At 36.4% G+C, this 21,449-nt stretch overlaps 1 protein-coding gene across 1 annotated transcript in view; it reads right to left on the bottom strand.

Annotated features, from left to right (window-relative positions):
- jmjd1ca (jumonji domain containing 1Ca) overlaps positions 1-21,449 on the bottom strand; it is a 91,595-nt gene that overhangs the window by 54,477 nt on the left and 15,669 nt on the right. Inside the window, exon 3 of the mRNA XM_079852497.1 lies at positions 7,806-7,919. Within this exon, the coding sequence (XP_079708623.1) occupies positions 7,806-7,919 (114 nt within the window). The remainder of the gene's footprint in view (positions 1-7,805; positions 7,920-21,449) is intronic.

The raw sequence follows: 21,449 nt of genomic DNA, 5'->3' as shown, positions 1-21,449 counted from the left end.
TTAGTTTTATGACGACTAATAACTGATATGGTTATTATATAAATCTATTCTTCTTTGCCCTTTTTCCAATGTTCACACTAACACTTCAATTTAGAGTATAAAAGCTGGATAAAAGATTTGAATTCTATTGATCTATTGAGTGTAATAATCAATAGAGTGTAATACAGTGGTAATGAACAGAACATGGTAGAATAGAGTGGGATGTAATACAGTAGAATAGAACAGAATAGAACTAGAGTGGAGTACAGAAGAAGAGAATAGAACAGAGTAGAGTAGCCTATAGCGTAGTGTAATAGAACAGAATAGTATTTAACAATATAATAACACAGGGGAGAATGAAGCACAGTAGAATACAACAACAGAAGAGTGTAATGTACAGTAGAAATGGAGAATAGAATAGAATAGAATAACACAATAGAATAAAGCAGAGCAGAGTGGAATACAGTAGCATAGAACAGTGCAGAATAGAATAGAGGAGTAAAAGAGGATGAGGTAATGTTGGATAATATTATACTCCTGAAATCTGGTATAAAACAAGTTCACCATTTAAATTTGTAAAAATAAGCCCAAATATTGAATGTAGTTTCCAATATACTGATTATAATAATGGAAGAATACAGATTTTCATACACAGAGACTTTTTCACTCATAAATGAATCACATTACAAAAGCTAAAGGCCGTTTCATATTGTGCATGCAAGTAATGGTTTATTTAGAAACTGTTTTTATTATATTGTTTTCTCTGTTACCACAATCATTACAAATTGGTGGTCTAGATTGTTTTTTCTTCGAAGGTCTAGGCTTTATTTAAAGCTTTATTTAAGCAAGAGAGTCAATAAGAATGGAGAGAGTAAATGAACTGAATGAAATGAAAACTGAATCAGATGAAGAAGCCAAAGGTGAGAGAGAAAATGAAAACTGAAAGAGAGCTAAAAATATTGTGAATGTGTGAAACAGAGATGGAAACTTTTTTTTATACATATAGAGTGAAGACTGTTTGCGTGTGTGTGTGTGTGTGTGTGTGTGTGTGTGTGTGTGTGTGTGTGTGTGTGTGTGTGTGTGTGTGTGTGTGCGCTTGTGTGTGTGTGTGTGTGTGTGTGTGTGTGTGTGTGTGTGTGTGTGTGTGTGTGTGTGTGTGTGTGTGCTTGTGTGTGTGTGTGTGTGTGTGTGTGTGTGTGTGTGTGTTTGTATGTGTGTGCTTGTGTGTGTGTGTGTGTGTGTGTGTGTGTGTGTGTGTGTGTGTGTGTGCCTGTGCTTGTGTGTTTGTATGTGTGCGTATGTATGTGTGTGCTTGTTTGTTTGTTTGTGTGTGTGTGTGTGTGTGTGTGTGTGTGTGTGTGTGTGTGTGCTTGTTTGTGTGCGTGTGTGTGTGTGTGTGTGTGTGTGTTTGTGTGTGTGTTTGTGTGTGTGTTTGTGTCTGTGTGTTTGTATGTGTGTGCTTGTTTGTGTGTGTGTGTGTGTGTGTGTGTGTGTGTGTGTGTACGTGTGCTTGTGTGTACGTGTGCTTGTGTGTGTGTGTGTGTGTGTGTGTGTGTGTGTGTGTGTGTGTGTTTGTGTGTGTGTGTGTCTGTCTGTCTGTGCTTGTGTGTTTGTATGTGTGCGTATGTGTGTGTGTGCTTGTTTGTGTGTGTGTGTGTGTGTGTGTGTGTGTCTGTCTGTGTGTTTGTGTGCTTGGGTGTGTGTGTGCTTGGGTGTGTGTGTGTTTTATATGAGTGTGTGTGTGTGTGCTTGGGTGTGTGTGTGTTCTCTATGTTATAGGGACTAAATGTCCCCACAGGATAGTAAAACCTGAAAGTTTTGACATTGTGGAGACATGTTTCCCCATGAGAAAAAGAGCTTATAAATCATATTAAATGATATATTTCTTTAACATGTAAGAAAGCACAATGTTTTCTGTAAGGGTTTTGTTTAGGGTTGGGGGATAGAATGTAAAGTTTGTACAGTGTAAAAATCATTATTTCTATGGAGACTTTTCTAAAACACCAAATGTGTGTGTGTGTGTGTGTGTGTGTGTGTGTGTGTGTGTGTGCGCGCGTTTAGATTGAGGGTGGCTGACTCACAGCCCAGTGTCTTTCTCACCACAGCCTCAAAAGGGAAAGTTGTTCCACAGAGCCTAATGGAAACCACTCTGTCTGCTTTTCCCTTCAGTAAACCTCTCCCCCTTCACTCACTTACTTCAGTCTATCTCTGTCATACATAAGAACACACACTTACTCACACAGGCAAACACACTGTTTGGAGCTTCCTAAAAACAGCTGCACTGTTCCCATTTCAGCTTAACAGGTCAACAGTGCTTAACCCTTCCCTCTACACACACACACACACACACACACCATCCTCTCATTACTCGTCCACTCACATACTTTCTCACACACACACACACACACACACACACACACACACACACACACACACACACACACACACACACACACACACACACACACACACACACACACACACACACACACACACACACAGAGAGACTCACACATCCTCTCATTACTCGTCCACTCACATACTTTCTCACACACACACACACACACACACACACACACACAACCCTTACCGTGCTAAGTAAAAACACAGCTTTGAGTTGTCAAGGAAACAGCAATAAATACACAGTCCTCCATCCATGCTCCATTTTCCCTGATAGATCTCTCTCACTCTTTCTCTCCACCTTTATCTCGTTCTGTCTCTGTCCTTCTCTCTCTCTCTCTCTCTGCTCAGTAATTTACTCACGTCTCAGAGCTCAACGTTCAGAGCTGTGGGTAATAGTGCAGTGAAGACTGAGAGAAGCACAGTATAGTAAGTAGAGCAAAGAGTAAAGTTGAACATAAAAGGAATAGTATAGTGTAAGTACAACAGAATAAAGTAAAACAGAGTAGAATGAATACAGTAGCATTTGATTATACAGAATAGAATAAAGAGGGGTATAGGAAAAGAGCAGATTAGAGCACAGTAGATTAGAATGTAGATAGAATATATATAGACAGCATTAGTAGACAGAATAGAGGAAAAATAGAACAGAATAAAATAGAGTAGATAAGAACAGTTCCTGTAGGTACGTACGAAAATAGAACATAGCAGAGTACATTTGAACTGAATTAGAATGGACTTAAATAGAACAGAATACAGTACAGTAGAACACAATAGAGTAAAATAGAGAATAGAATTGCATGAAATGAAAATGAATCAGATAAAGAAGCCAAAGGTGAGAGAGAAAATGAAAACTGAAAAAAAGAGCTAAAAATATTGTGAATGTGTGAAACAGAGATGGAAACTTTCTTTATACGCATAGAGTGAAGACTGTTTGTATGTGTGTGTGTGTGTGTGTGTGTGTTTGTATGTCTGTGTGTACGTGTGTTTGTGTGTACATGTGCTTGTGTGTGTGTGTGTGTGTGTGTTTGTATGTGTGTGTGTGTGTGTGTGTGTGTGTTTGTATGTGTGTGTGTGTTTGTATGTGTGTGTGTGTGTGTGTGTGTTTGTATGTGTGTGTGTGTGTGTGTGTGTGTGTGTGTGTGTGTGTGTGTGTGTGTGTGTTTGTATGTCTGTGCATACGTGTGTTTGTGTGTACGTGTGCTTGTGTGTGTCTGTGTGTACTTGTATGTGTTTGTTTGTTTGTGTGTGTGTGTGTGTGTGTGTGTGTGTGTGTGTGTTTGTATGTCTGTGTGTACGTGTGTTTGTGTGTACGTGTGCTTGTGTGTGTCTGTGTGTGCTTGTATGTGTTTGTTTGTGTGTGTGTGTGTGTGTGTGTGTGTGTGTGTTTGTGTGTTTGTATGTCTGTGTGTATGTGTGTTTGTGTGTACATGTGCTTGTGTGTGTCAGTGTGTGCTTGTATGTGTTTGTTTGTGTGTGTGTGTGTGTGTGTGTGTGTGTGTGTGTGTGTGTTTGTATGTATGTGTGTGCTTGTATGTTTGTGTGTACGTGTGTTTTATTTAGTATTCACAGTATTTAGTCCTGTGAATTCGGACATACTTCTTTTGTCACATACTATTTTTCGCCTACTATATAGTAGGAAAGTATGTGATATAGTATGCAGCCCTAGTTTCATTACTGAATGAGTCAGAGTTTTTGAACGAAACTCGAATTAATGATTCAATGACAAATACATTTTTAACAGTCACTTGCCGCCACCTAGTGGCAAAACAATGTAATCGATACAATCGTTATTTGAAGCCTTGAGTTACTTTCAAAAGGGGATTTGCTCTATTTTGATCGCTACTGTAGACATCAGCGTTTATATCTGAACTATAAAGTTTTATTCCCACTTCTGTGATGGTTTGAATAATTGTAAGACAGAAATAATGATAGTGTGTGGTTGAAAAGACTGTTTGTGAAGCTGTTTTATAACTAAACATGAAAACTGCTCCCTCTCAGCAGTCAAACACAGATCTGAACGCTCCGGTATGGGTTTGTCAAAGGTTTAATAACCGAATCGTTGTCTTTTAGGAATGAGATCACGTGGGTGTTTGAGATCCGGATCTTTTAACGATTAATCGCACAGCTCTAATTCAGACCACATCAGTGTCATGTGCCAGCGCTTTATCCAGACATTCTCTAATGCTTTCCCTCCCTCTCCCTTGCGTTTCTTTCTCACAGCCTCACAGTTCCCCCTCCACACACACACACACACACACACACACACACACACACACACACACGCACAGAGAGATGAAAGAGAGGGTGTCTCTCTTTTATCATCCATCCACAGGCATCAGAGACTGGAAGTGATGAAATGATGCAGTGGTGTGTGTGAGTGTGTGTGTGTGTGTGTGTGTGTGTGTGTGTGTGTGTGTGTGTGTGTGTGTGTGTGTGTGTGTGTGTGTGTGTGTGTGTGTGTGTGTGTTTCTTCACATCTCACAGTGAAAGTAAACAGTTTTACGCAGAGGACTACAGTGCTGTGTCACCGTGTCTTCTCCTGCACTAAATGATATGATTGCTCCGTGTGATTATGATAAACAAACACAGCCTGCGGTATTTAAAGAAGGAGGAGCATGTGCTAATTACACACCCTTTACAAAAACACACACTCATACACTGATGAAATCACTATGAGAATACTCTCTAAAACACACACAATCTAAACTTAACATGCATTACACACTACAACATGTATTTAGTACAACACCCATCAGCATGCCCAAATTCAACATTAAAGCTTATATTGGACTGAACAAACTAAGACATTATTATTCCACATTCTTACCATTAAGGTTGCAGGAAAATATTCAACTTTGCTTCTTTGTAGTTTCCCAAACTTTGCAAAGCTGATGTAGTCTCTATATTTAACTTTATGGGAAAAATCTTAATCATGTTCTTTCAATGGTGGGTTTGTCTTTACAAGTGCTCCCCTTATTCTTTCAATTAAACTAATGTAACAGTATTTTAAATGTCATTTAGTGATTGTTGTTTAGTGATTTTTTTTTATATTGGCAACTGATCAACATATTGTGGTGACCCTGGACCACAAAACCAGTCACATGGGTATTTTAAATTATTTTTTAAATTGAGATGTATGCATCATATGAAAGCTGAATAAATAAGCTTCCCATTGATGTATGGTTTGTTAGGATAGGACAATGTTTGGCCGAGATACAACTATTGAAAATCTGGAATCTGAGGGTGCAAAAAAATTGAAACATTGAGAAAATCGCCTTTAAAGTTGTCCATTTATATTCACGACTGTGCTGCATTCACTCACAAAAATAAATGTTTTATATATTTAAGGTAGGAAATTTACTAAATATCTTCATGGAACATGATCTTTACTTAATATCCTAATAATTTTTGGCATTAAAGAAAAATCGATCATTTTAACCCATACAATGTATTGTTGGCTAATGCCACAAATAAACCAATGTGACTGGTTTTGTGATCCAGGGTCACATATATTTAGATCTGAATAAATTTGCTTCAATATAAAAATAATTTTACATGCCATGCAGTGAAATTAACTTTGACATGCAAAATGCTTTTTATCACTTATGTTAAAATATGTTGTCTCATGTCATTCTCATTTCTTAAACACAGGCTCATTATTTCTATTAAATAAACTACACATAATGTACATGTACACTACCGGTCAAACAAATAAATAATACTGCAAAATGCTGACAATATTATATATAAACGCTACAGAATATATTTAGAGAACATCCTCTGAAGACTTAAATGACAAGCCTTAGTTTCAATACTGCGCTGTCTGTTCTGTGAGAGTTTCATAATTTAGAAATATTATTATAGAAATCTTCATTCCTGTGTTTACATCGCAGTGCTATTTTCCAACAGTACTTCCCCTGGAAAGCTACATTAAATTGACTTTCAGCCGTTTTGTGAATATAAATCTCATTACGCAACAAGTTTTATCACATTTTTTTCATTGCCGTGAGATGAAACGATAATTTGCAATTAAACAGACAGTCTGGGACATACATTCCTACAGGCACTTTCACAAACACTCACCAATGTTACAAACACAGACTAATTAAACCAGTAATGACTGGGAAATGTCATCATATATCACACTTTAATGAGGAGGTCTGAGAAAGCAGTGACACAAATCTCATCTTTAGCAGAGACACTGGACATAGAGGTTTATTAACTATGATGGTGTTGATGTTAAATAAAATTCACTCTATTATTTTTTTCAGCATAAACTGAAGGGAGATGAGAAAAGGCTAAAAAATGCTCTAAAATATAGCTGTACATATCATTATATTTTCATTCTTTTTATTATATTGCAGTGATACTTCAGGTCCTTATAATGATATTTTATGAATGTGTTTCATTCATTCATGTCATAAAAGCATTTATGTCGAAGTAGATCAATAGCTGTCCCAGAATTCCAGTCACCCAAAAAGACACTACGTTACAAGCTGTCAATATTCGTGTTATGGTCGGGTTAAGGTCACTATTTGGGTTTCTGAAACATTCGGAATAACCCGTTTACATGCGTGAGCAGAGAGAGTTACTCCTGTATACATGGAATTTGTAATCAATTGGCAATATTCCGGTGTAAACGGCGACGCACGGTTAGCGTCTGGACGTACAGACAACCTTAAGACGCAATATGCGTCATTTCCGATTCTTCTTCCTGTATCCAAAGACAACAACAGCAGCAGCAGCACGCGGATAATGAATAGTTCGGGGCAGATAGCGATCGCCTTTGTTTGCGCTTTCCTCCTCGCTCCAAAAGTGTGGTGCTGTGCTGCGTCTCGCCATGTTTACCTCTACTTCTTGTTTACTTACGGTATACTGCACGCGGGTTTCTGTATGCGCCGTCTCTACTCAAAAGACCAAGATTCCTTGCGAATAGAACATGCGCAGAACACAAATCAATGTTCCTTTTGATGGGGATATGCCGATACGCGTTTACATGACCAAATATTCGGGTTAGAAAAGGGGTACCCCAGGGATCATATTCGGGTTTTTAAAAACCGGGATATGAACATATTCGGGTTTTTGCCGGTGTTTACATGGCCGTGCGCGACCGGGTTATTGCTAATATTCCGGTTTTGAACGGGTTATTGGCTGCATGTAAACGTAGTCAATGACTTGCCCTAAAGGAAAGCTTCTTTCAAAACTTTATGCATTTTAACAAAAGTTCTTATATGTAGTGGCCTGTAATTTAATCACACTGTGATACAATGAATGCCAGTCATACATACATACATACATACAAATGCAATAATAAAACAGCCCCTCCACACACACACACACACACACACACACACACACACACACACACACACACACACACACACACACACAAACCCGTTTATAATAACAACTTTCGCACACACCTCGAATGGCTGGAGCTCCTCCTTTTCTGTGTAGAACTCCAGCTGTCTGTCAGAGATGAACTCCACCACCGACAGGCCTCCCACGCATGACTGACCAATCAGAGGCTGGAATCTCTGTAAAGCAAAATATCACATCCAATCAGTCTACTTCATCAGAAGTTATAAAAAACTTTTTCAAGGTCTTGAACTCATGTGTGTTCATCATTTGAAACATTATTTTTAAAAAAGTTTTAAAATATATATTTCAAGGTAAACAGTATTCTTTAGAAATATCATGAATGATTTATTTTAATTCATACATTTTAGTAGGTTTTTTGGGAGTCACATTTCACAAAAAGAGTCAAATTATCTGATATTTCAAGAGCTTTTATACTTGACACACAGTCTGATGTCATTTCCTGTTTGATCTTTTTTATGCTTGTTTGTGCATTTGGACGATTGGACTTATTTGGTTGCACCATGTGAGGTTAATCAATAAGGTTGTTTTTTTTAATTATTAAGATTTTTTTTCTTTACTTAAGCTTTTTTCTTTATTATGATATCAGGATAGTAGTATCTATGGAAGCTTGTTTCCGCCACAGAATAAAACATTTTAAAAGATAATTGCGGCTTTTTATCTCACAATTGCGAGTTTACATCTCGCAATTCTGACTTTATTTCTCAGAATTGCGTGTTATAAAGTCAGAATTGCGTGAAATAAAGTCAGAATTGCGTGTTATAAAGTCAGAATTGCGTGTTATAAAGTCAGAATTGCGTGAAATAAAGTCAGAATTGCGTGTTATAAAGTCAGAATTGCGTGTTATAAAGTCAGAATTGCGTGAAATAAAGTCAGAATTGCGTGTTATAAAGTCAGAATTGCGTGTTATAAAGTCAGAATTGCGTGTTATAAAGTCAGAATTCTGACTTTTTTTCTAGCAATTGCGACTTTATATCACGCAATTCTGACTTTATATAACGCAATTCTGACTTTATATCACGCAATTCTGACTTTATATAACGCAATTCTGACTTTATATCACGCAATTCTGACTTTATAACACGCAATTCTGAGAAATAAAGTCAGAATTGCGAGATGTAAACTCATCTTTTCTCAGAATTGTGAGATTTTTTTTTTTTACCTCTCAGAATAGTTTATATCTCACAATTGTGACTTTATAACACGCAATTGTGACTTTATATCATGCAATTCTGACTTTATATCTCCCAATTGCGTATTATAAAGTCAGAATTGCAAGATAAAAAGTCAGAATTCTGACTTTATAAGACGCAATTCTGACTTTATAACACGCAATTGCGACTTTATTTCACGCAACTCTAACTTTATATCTCGCAATTCTGAGAAATAAAGTCAGAATTGCGAGATATAAAGAGAATTAAGAGATATAAATTGTGAGATAAAAAGTCGCAATTATCTTTTAAAATGTTTTATTCTGTGGCGGAAACAAGCTTTCATAAGTATCACCCTGACACCACCACTTAAAATAAAAGAAATAATTAGAAATGAATTTTAAATCAGAAATTAACAACAGAAATAAGTGTCATGTCACTGACCTATGCGCTAAATAGAGGTAAGCTGGTAAATTACATACAGTAAGCATGTTGAACAATATCTTCTACGAGAAATAAGTGCTGCTCTTTTGAACCTTTTAATTATCAAACAATCTAGAAAAAAAAATGTATAACGTTTCCACAAAAATATTAACTGTTTTCAATTGTGATAATAATAATAAGAAATGTTTCTTGAGCAACAAATCATCATATTAGAATGATTTCTGAAGGATCATGTGACAAGTAATGATGCTGAAAATTCAGCTTTGATCACAGGAATAAATTACATTTTAAAATATGCTAGAATAAAAAAACATTTTTTTTTAATTAAAAAATATATATCTTTTTATCTTTATTATGGTCTCAGGACAGTTGTATCACCCTGACTCCTCCACTCAAAATAAAAAATAAATAAAATGAATTTTAAATAAAACAATTCGACAACAAAAACAAAATTAAAAAGTCATGCGCATAAATTAAAGTAAGCAACGCTCCATACTGCTAAATTGACCTGTGTGTGTGTGTGTGTATGTGTGTGCAAATATCTTGTATCTTGTGAGAATTCAGTTAAACTCTCATTGATCAAGTCATATTCTCTATGCATGGTTTCTATTTATATAAATACTAGGCCAGCACACTCAAAGTTTCCATGTCTGGCTGCCTGGGTTATGTGTGTGTGTGTGTGTGTGTGTGTGTGTGTGTGTGTGTGTGTGTGTGTGTGTGTGTGTGTGTGTGTGTGTGTGTGTGTGTGCATGCACGCGTGTGTGTGTGTATGTTCGTTCATGTAAGTCAATGCATATTATGCAACACAACAATTTTCATGTCTCTGCAGAATGCTGAAGTGAAATCTAATCTAAATATGGCCACAGTGTTAAGGGATGTGCATATGTGTGTGGGTTCGGGTTTTGCTTACATTGTGGGGATCAAATGTCCAGCCAGCGTGGATGACTTAAACATAATAAATGTCCTAATGAAAATGCAAACTAGCTGAAGATAAGGTTTATGTACAAAAGATAGAAAACATCATTAGCTCAGTATAAAAACAACAGATGTCAATGTGGAAAGTCCCCAAAATTATAAAAAATAATGTTTTTTTGCAGATACATATGATGACTTCTGAGGAGCCAAACATCAGTCAACCAAAACCTCAATTCACTTTGTACTGTGTGCGTGCCAGTCTGACTATGTGTGTGTGTGTGTGTGTGTGAGAGAGAGAGAGACTCATAAACCATGAGCTTGGAGGGTAAGGGGACAAACAGAACGTGTGTGAGCTATTTTTAGACACTCTGCACTCACATACACTCAGTCGCACACACCCCACAGTTACACACGTTTACCGCACTGTGGTTTGAGACTCTGTTCTGTCAGTGAGGCATACAGAGAGGAAGGACAAACAGTCAGGACAAACATTCTTCAGCAGAAACAGCATAACGACTTCATTAAGACACAAATCTGTGCACAATAAACACATTTAATGCATGCGCGCACTAACAGCTAAACTACTCCAATTCTGCTTCTAGAAATATATAAATAAATAGACTAATTTAAATTACTATACACAACAGAATCCAAGGTAAAGTGCTCGACCAGATTGATAATTGGCTATTTTTTGTGACTGTCGACATTAGCCAGTTATTGGTCAGGTAGAAATAATCAACATTCACATATTTTCTGTTTTCAATTTTTTTTTCCTGAATTACACTTACGTTCAAAAGTTTTTGGTCAGTAAGACTGTTTTTATAGAAATTATTAATACTTTTTCCCCCAGCAAGGACATTTTATCAAAAGTGACAGTAAAGACATTTATAACTCATGGTAAGAAATGTTTCTTGAGCAGAAAATCAGCATATTAGAGTGATTTCTGAAGGGTCATGTGACACTGAAGACTGGAGTAATGATGCTGAAAACACAGGAATAAACATTTTAAAATATATTATGATAGAAAACTTTTCACAATTTTAGTGTTTTACTGTGTTTTTAATCAAATAAATGCAGCCTTGTGCACTTTTCAAAACATTAAAAAAATCTTACAACCCTAAACTTTTAAGTATTGTCAAATACATGTTAATTTAATTTCAGCTATTTTAAGTACTGTATTTCCCATTTCCCATCATTAATTTAAATATTTGTAATATATCAGCATATATTGCCAGTATATTGTCCTTCATCCGATCTTTGCAGCAGATATATCAGTGTTGGCTATTAAAAATCCCTATCGGCTGATCGCTAACGGAAATCATTAAAATCTTGTGTAAGGTGTCCATGCGAGAATAAACCAGTGTCTGGAGTGTGATATTACAAAGGCTGCGGTAAGCCATAAAACGAAGTCAATTGAATGTAGTCTAATCATAAACTTAAATGAGATCCACTCCACCTTCAGTCCATGCATGTCTGTTTAATAACTCACACACCATTTCCTGTCATGCTGGGAATCGGGAACTTTCCATTGAATATCATTTTCATAGTGAACTACTGATATTTTCTAGCCTAACCCTAAACGTACTCACAGAAACCCTTTCTGCAGACAATATGCCCGCCCCAATACCACACTTGCGGTCTTTGAACCTTGTCTAAACGTATTTCCTATATTTGGCCTAAATGTATGTAGAACTTTTAATGACCTGATGGGACACACTTGCAAAAATGCAAAAGTGTTGTAAAAATGCAAGTACAGATCTTTATTTACACATTTTGATACGCATTTTAAAATAGACCTCTAAATGTCCAGTAGTTCCTATGTAACAGGCAACACAATTTAATTGTGGTGCTTCTAATTAAGTGATAAAGGCAGTTGCAAAGGTTTTACAAAATACAGATAAATCATCTCTGCACCATCATAATGTGCAACAGTTTTGTTTTAATGCCAAATTAAGTGTAATATCTAAATAAATTTAACTTACTAAAAAAATGTTCAGCATTTACTCACCCTCATGTCGTTCCAAAACCAGTAAGGTTTTCTTCTGCAAAACACATGATATTTTGAAGAATGTTGGAAACCAAACAGTTTTGGTGACCATTAACTTTCATTGTATAGACGACCACTGAGACATTTCTCAAAATATCACCTTAAATGTTCCACAGAAGAAAGAAAACCATACAGGTTCGGAACGGCATGAGGGTGAGCAAATGATGACAGAATTTAAATTTTCGGGTGAACTATCGCTTTAATTCTTAGTTACGAGAAATGAAGTTGCAGTTGCGAGACATAAAGTCGCAATTATGTGAAAAAAGCTGATATTTTGAGAAATAAAGTTACGAAATGGAGTAACAATTCTGGAAAACTAGGTTACCATCTTATTTTTTTTAACTTTGTGGAAGAAACTAGCTTCCATAAGTGTGTTTATAAAGCCATTTTGATTTCAGGTTTTACTGTCCTTGCGTAATCAAAACCTGAACCACACACACACACACACACACACACACACACATTCAACACAAGATCAAAATCTGGACCACAAAAGCGCATGTGATCAAACATTTGAAGCCTCATTTACAATGATCACACACGCACACACACACACACACACACACACACACACACACACACACACACACACACACACACACACACACACACAACTACTTTCCCCTCTCCCTCTGTCCTTTCATTTCTCTCTCTCACTCCAACAATCTAGGTCACACACCTGCTGAAGCGCGGCCATACACCCTCACTCTTGGCAGAGCACACAGTGTTGCCATGGTTTTAGTGTGTGTGTGTGTGTGTATGTGTGTGTGTGTGTGTGTGTGTGGAACATTAAGACTTCATTAAGCCTTTAAAGCTGCTTGGGTCTGTCTCTACACATGCTTTGAGGGACTGAGAGTGTTTGTGTGTGTGTGTGTGTGTGTGTGTAAGGGAATGCATGAGCGGCTATACTCGCATTTGAGACCATTTATATTTTGTGTGAAGAAGGATATGTGTCTATGTAATTAGAAATGTCTGCTTAGCACAAAGCCACATTTAGGGATACTTAATAAAACAGGTCAGAGTGCATGTATGCATGTGCGCACACACACACACACACACAAATACACAGAGGAACAATCAAACAAGCAGGAGTCACTGCTGATTGAAAAAACAGAGATAAAACAGAAACAGTTCGACGGTAAATGTCATATCAGTCCACACCCACTGACAGAGAGAGAGAGAGAGAGAGAGAGAGAGAGAGGGGGGGGGGGGGGGGTAACAGCAGTGTTAATCACTGACCCTTGGGCTATGACACACTGACACGTGTCTCGCCACAGTAGCTGCTCTTTAACCCGTGCAGGATCAATTTCAGCTCGTCTCTTCTGTAAATAATATGCACATTTTCAATCTACTGTCCTGAACTTGTGTTCAACAGGAAGAAAAAAAAATTAAAATAAATCACGTGACAAAAATGAATATAATTAAATGGAGAACAAGACTTCTTTTTTTGGAGAAGTCTAGTCAGATTTGACTTCTGAGAAATAACCCAGGAAACTCGTGCTCCTCGAGAGTCGACGTCTCACACTGAGGTCACAAGCTCGACATTTCAACTTTCAGTACTCCTCACCAAACCCTCCCAAGTCCATATTATCTATGCTATCCACCTGAATTTTATTCACCTAAAGAATTTTAAGAAAACGATCGACAAATTTGATGTTTAAATGAGCTTTAAAAGAGCAACCTACATGAGTACTATCATTGTCTTCTGGTGTAGAACTTGTGCTCGAGAGCTCTTAAATGTTTCACAGCAACAGAAAGTGTTTCTGAGTTGTCCTGCTCTGTTCCCTCCTCTCTCTCTCTGGGTAAACGTGACCTTTCGTGTCGGTTTTTCCCCTGTTGGCAGGGCTGCAGTCACAGAGCTTGTTCTGGATGAAGAACTGTCTCTGCTTTGAATTTCTGATCTAGAGATTCAGTTAATACTGTCTTTTAAGTGCTTGACTGCATTCAAACTGCTCTGATTTAGTGTGGAAATCTCACTCAAGCGGTCTTTCATGAGAAATCTTTTATTATGGAAAAAAAAAATTACAACACTGTTACGGTTTACCATACTTGTATTTTTCCAAGAGTTGTTTTTGCTAAAGGGAACCTTCAATTTCCCTTATATTCTCATTAAATGAGAAGGTCAAAGGGTCTATATATATATATATAGATATATATATGTTTATACACGTTTACATTTTATATAGAGGTTGCTCTTTCATAGTTCAGAAGACTCTGAATATGGATATTATATTACTCATATTCCTTCAGAGAAATGAAAGCAGATTCAAATATTGGCATATAGTAAGAGTATAATGCACAAATCTTTGGATATTTTGAGAATGTGAAAGTTTGCAGACTTTAGTTATGTGCTTTTATCAGTTTTTCTTTTTAATATTTCTATTTAGCTTTAATTTGTATTTATTTCATTTTATTGTCATTTTAATACTTCAACTTAAAAGAATTATTGCAGTTACTTGCCAAGGCAACATTTCTAATAGTTTTTTAAGTTTGTTTTTCATCTAATATTTAAACAGTTTTAGTTTGTTAATAACAACAACACTGAAGTGACCTAATTGATTTTGATATTTATATTTTACTATAATGTAAACTTTATAGAGACATTGGATTAACATGCAAAAAGTTCTGCTTTACGTGTATAATTTGATAAAAATGGGTTAGGTGAATTCACTTTAATGGTCCATTTATATTGCAACAGTGTGATAAGACTGACTGTGATCTGATATTTCACAGCAACATGAGCACAAACTGAGCGCTGGTTGCCTTCCCTCTTCATGTTCAGCCAGTAATGGTCGACTGTACATCTCTCTTACTCTAATTCATGGCATATCTGGGAAATAATGTACTCTAAGTGTTGTGGGAATTAGGTTTTTTAATGATTCTTATTGTCAGTGTCATTAAACACACATTCCTAAAAACAAGAAAGTAAAGCCCTGAAAAAACATGATCAGGGAAAAAAATCTGAAATCCTGGGAATGTAGTATGAGTGCTGACTCTCGCACTTTGCTTCATGACAAAAAACCAACAGTGAACAAAGCTTGTTGGCTTTAGATATCTCCCAAATTGCACAATAACGGATGGTAAGGTTCTTACTCTTCTTTTTCCTCTCGCTCTCTCTCGCTCTGTTTATGTGTGTGTGTACATGTGTGTGTGTCAGAACCCTCTTTGTTTTGGCTCTCCAAGTGGCTGACACACAGCCAGCAGCAAGACAGAGCCTCAGTGTGTGTTTGAATGAGAGAGAGAGCTAGACTCTAGACAGACAGACAGGGAAAGAGAGAAAGTGTGTGTGTGTGTGTGTGTGTGTGTGTGTGTGTGTGTGTGTGAGTGAGTGAGTGAGTGAGAGAGAGAGAGAGAGAGAGAGAGAGAGAGAGAGCTATAGAGAGACAGACACACACAGAGAGAGAGAGAGAGAGAGAGAGAGAGAGAGAGAGCTATAGAGAGACAGACACACAGGGAAAGAAAGAAAGTGTGTGTGTGTGGTGGGCAAATTTATGACCAGCTGAGTGAGTAATAGTGAATGCACTTCCACAGAAATGATTCTCTACTACACACACACACACACACACCAGACCCACGGTAAATATGTACACATAAAAACAAAAAACAAATCTGCCAGCCATAAATAGAAGATATAAACATACATCATACACGACCTTTGCTCTGCTCTACACACAAGCAAAACTAACACTCACACACACACACACCAGACTTGTGGTAATGTACACACAAAATCAAATTTGCCAGTCATAAACAGAACGTTGTATGTGAACTTTTCTTTTTTACACACACACACACACACACACACACACACACACACACACAGTAATGGAGTCACTTCCTGACTGAGTCACATAACTGATTAGTCATTTGGCAGTTAGAACGCCATGTGCATTTGAGTGTTGAATATGAATAATTGTGTTACAGTAAGGGATGAAAATCATTAGAGGTTCGTTTTACCAATGGACAGACTGATACAACTGGCTGTAACTCAAAACAGAGTGAGCAACCTGGACAGCATTTCTGAGCATCATAAGTAGATTTAGATTGGAACATTAATATGCACTTATGATGTCCAGAATTGCTGAATCAAACACTCAAAAATTAGGGCTGTCAAAAGATTAATCGCGATTAATCGCATCCAAAATAAAAGTTTGTGTTTGCATAATATATGTGTGTGTACTGTGTATAATTATTTTGTATATATAAATACACAGAAATATTTGCATACATATACTGTATATATTTATATATAATTTATATTATATATAAATATAATTTTTTTATATATAAATTATACAAAAATCAAAATTTTTCTTAAATATATACAACATGCATGTGTGTGTATTTATATATACAAAATAATTATACACAGTACACACACATATATTATGTAAACACAAACTTTTATTTTGGATGCGATTAATCGCGATTAATCTTTTGACAGCCCTATCAAAAATACAATATTTGAACAACCTGATGCACAAAAATGCTGCATAAAACATGCATCAAATATGAACATTTAAATCAAACCTATGATTTTCAAAAAATGTCATTTGGACAAAAGTATATTGGATTGAAGATTGAAATGCACTATGATGACCCAAAATGGTGAATCAAACATACAGTATGAATGTTCAAAAGAACAAATAACACCCAAACATGCTGAATTAAACATATAAACATTCAAATCCGATGTGAAATAACCAATAATGACAAAACATACTGAATCAAACAATGAACATTCAAATCCAACTTCTAAAAAAATGCTAATTCGAACAAGAGTATGTTGGAATCAAACATTCAAATGCACCAATTATGTCCAAAAATGCTGAACAGAGCATTCAAGTATTTGAATTAAATATTCAAATGAACTATGATGCCTCAAAATGCTGAATAAAACAAGTATATCCAACACTCCAACAAATTAATAATGCCCAAAATTGCTCATTTGAACATATGAACATACACATCCAACATTCAAATGAACCTATGATGCCCGAAATTATGATTTTAACATAAGAATGTACAAATCCAATGCTTGAATGAACATATGATTCTCCAAAATGCTGCATCAAACATATTAACGTTTAATCTATTTAATTAAATTCTAACAAGAGGATGTTGGAATCATGACGGTCAAATGCAGATGCTAAACAAAGCATTCAAACATTTAAATTGAAGATCCTATATATGCTCTATATATGATGCCTCAAACTGGTGAATCAAACATACACTATACATTTTTAAAAGAACAAATAACACCGAAAAACGCTGAATTAAACGTATGAAAGTACAAATATACCGTTCAAACCTATGATGCCCAAAAATGCATTCTGGGTACTGACAGAGAGAAGATATGACCAGACATTTGTAAAGACACACACATAACCGATGCAGGACAGAACATGACGTTCATAAAGGACGAACGTGGAAACATCAGTTTTTATCCACTAGTTTAACTAAATATCACCAGATTTATTTCTGGAAACAGACTGAACTCAGTTTGGTTTGTGAGGAACTTGAGATTGATGTGTCTTCTGTGGCTTTCCTGAATCTGCTGTGATTCATTAAAATGACATTTGGGAAAAATGAGCATGTGTGTGCCACTGTTTGTGTCTGTTTCCGCTGGCTGTGCACACACACACATACACACCGTGAGTGTAAGCAATCACAGCGCAAACAAACATCAGTGTGTGTGTGGTCCTGTCTCTTCTTAAATGATGACATCATTGGTGCTGACTGGAGCTCATCACACACAGGCTTATAATCCCTTAACCTGGATCTATTTAACCACCTGCCATTACAGACAGCAGAATCATCACAGAGAGAGAGAGAGAGAGAGGAGAGAGAGAGAGGAGAGAGAGAGAGAGAGAGAGAGAGAGAGAGAGAGAGAGAGAGAGAGAGAGAGAGAGAGAGAGAGAGAGAGAATGTGTGTGTGTGTCTAACACACAGCAGAGGACCGACACTTATGTAAACACTGAGGGGTGATGTGTGTGTGCGAGACGGAGAATTACTGAGTGAGAGAAGAGAGCTCGTCTGGTGGTAGATGTCGACGTGTGGTTAGACCGTTACTGGCACGGTGCCAAGAACAGGCGAGGGGCGGAGGGTCTCTCACACACACACACACACACACACACACACACACACACACACACACACACACACACACACACACACACACACACACAAGCTAAATATAGAGTCCTGCCGAGGCTTCAATCTCACACACACACATTGTGAGACTTGTCAAAACACAAGCATGAGATGAAACAAATAACAACATGTAGGACACTATGATTCCCGCGGTGTGGATCCAGCCACTAAAACGGATTTTACTATATAAAGGTGCGGTCTCACATTAGCTAAATTTTGCCGGAATTTTGTGGACAAAACAAGGTAATTTTCCATTGTCAATAGTGTAGCAATATATGAAGTACAAAAGTCACTATAAAGCCAAGCAGCTTTCTGTTGGTCAGCATGACAGATTTCAATAGCCAAGTTTTCGCCCCTTTCGCAAAACTTTCGATCGCACGGATTTCTATTGAAATGAGTGTAATTTACCCGCTAAAACTCAAAAGATACAGGTAAATGTGACACGTAATGTCACGGAATTTAGCAACAAAAGTAGGAGCGTACAATTAAATAAACTGAAATCGCGATATGGACAAGTGTCTGTGATTATTACACAGCAAAAAGAAATTTGAAGTCTACAATGTTTTGCATGTCTCAAAGTGAATACGTTTCATCTTCTACAGTTTCATCTATTACACATACTTAAAAATGCATGATGTTTATAGTGTTTTATGAATTAATTTAATTAATTAAACAGTTTTTGATGATAAATTTGTATTAAATCATAAAAAATCTATATACATAAAAGATAAAACAGAATTTGTGAAAAATAAAACCAATTTCACACACTGTTATAAAAAATGTCAGTTGTAAATAAAACATTATTGAACATTATTGGTGTAAATCCTACACCAATGTTTTTTCAGTGTAGGGCCCTATATCTTCTATAAAGTTCTATGAATTCAATTGATTAGATATGCTTATTAATAATTAAAATTGAATTACGCCATTAAATTTGAATATGGAAAACACAGAATTTGGGAAAAATTTCATTGGGCCCTAAAAATGGACGTGCATGCTTTCTTGTGAAGCTCTCGTGAAGTTTCACCCAAGTAAAAAAAGACGGAAACATTCATAAAGCGGGAAACCAACACCGATGAGAAAGAGACCCCAAACCCCCAGAGGAAATAAATTTCCTAGGACACACAGAGCCCGGCACACAGACGTGCGGTTGACCTGTTATTCTGCGAGGTCACAGAGTAATGTAAGCTCTGCAGCTGGTACATAAATATGACTTTGAGAGCAGAGTCCAAGGTAACTTGACACAACTCTACAGCTGTGTATAAACACACACACACACACACACACCTCTCTATTTAAACTGCATTCAGACTAATGAAGTGTAGCAAGAGACGGCTTTCTCTGTTCTGTGCTCTGCTGGTCTCTGGGAAGGTACAGAGGGAATAAAATGGGGAGAGAAACCAATGAAATCTCTCTCTCTCTCTCTCTCTCTCTCTCTCTCTCTCTCTCTCTCTCTCTCTCTCTCTCTCTCTCTCTCTCTCTCTCTCTCTCTCTCTCTCTCTCTCTCTCTCTCTCTCTCTCTCTCTCTCTCTCTCTCTCTCTCTCTCTCTCTCTCTCTCTCTCTCTCTCTCTCTCTCTCTCTCTCTCTCTCTCTCTCTCTCTCTCTCTCTCTCTGCTGAAATGATGGCACTGCTGTGCAGAATCCCTTCGGAAATAAATCTGATGTCACGCTCTCATGAAATGTGACGCTCTCATGAAATGTGCACACGTTCACGTACATCACACAGTGAATCATGAATGCGCGCTGAATGTCCAGTCTGTGATATTACACGCGATGCTACATATGCGCACGCTCTCTGAGGAATACTGTGTCATAATATATATATATTTATTTATTTATTTATGTATGTGTGTATATATATATATATATATATATTTCAGATGCAAAAGCCTCTAAGTGCCATCTGAAATTTTCTTCTAGAATGATCATTTTTATCAAGCTTGCATGTTTATGTTCAGTTATTTCACTTTAATGGCAATGAAAATTACCTATTAATTGTCATTAAAGTGAAATTACTGAACTTAAATATACGAGCTTGATAAAAATGCTCATTTTAAAAGGAAATTTTAGATGGCACTTAGAGGCTTTTGCATCTAAACCCTTCATATATATATATATATATATATATATATATATATATATATATATATATATATATATATATATATATATATATATATATATATATATATATATATAAATAAATCTAGCAATTTCACTATTTTCTATCATAAATTAAAATGTAATTTATTCCTGTGATGCAAAGCTGAATTGTCAGCATCATTACAGTCTTCAGTGTCACATGATCCTTCAGAAATCGAATATGCTGAAATCTAAAACATTTCTTATCTTATTCAAAAGAACAGCATTTATTTGAAATAGAAATCTTGGTTGCACTTTACCTTAAGGTGTTTGTGGTATAGTGTAATTGTACATTTAAGTACTGGGTAATCATAATTAACTACATGTATTACTATAGGGTCAGGGTTAGATTTGGTTAGTTGCATGTAGCTTTGCTCAGTTTATAGCAATTACTATAGTAACTACATGTAACGTGTAACAAGGAGACTGTAAAATAAAGTGTTAACGAAATAGCATTAAAAAGGTTTTTACTGTCTCTTTTGACATCAATATCATTAGAATACCTTTCAAAATAATTTCTTGTCCAGTTGATAAACGATGAAAACATTGACAGCCAATCAGAATCTGCATGACTTTAAAGAGCCAGCCGTTTAAAGCGGCATACGTGCACTTATAATAAAAAGAAGGTTACACTTTATTTTAAGGTGTCGTTGTTATACTGTAATTATACAGTACTGAGTAAAATTAACTAGGATTAGGGTTTGGTTTAGGGTTAGTTTCATGTAAATAGTTATGCATAATTTATAGTTATTACTATAGTAACTACATGTAACATATGTAACAATGACACTGTAAAATAAAGTGTTACCAAAATTAATAATTATTGTACGTTAGT

This window comes from Squalius cephalus, assembly GCF_949319135.1.
Source record: "Squalius cephalus genome assembly, chromosome: 20".
In the NCBI taxonomy this organism is placed as follows: Eukaryota; Metazoa; Chordata; class Actinopteri; order Cypriniformes; family Leuciscidae; genus Squalius; species Squalius cephalus.
The sequence above is the reverse complement of the archived record's forward strand: the minus strand, read 5'-3'. Positions and strand labels throughout refer to the sequence as shown.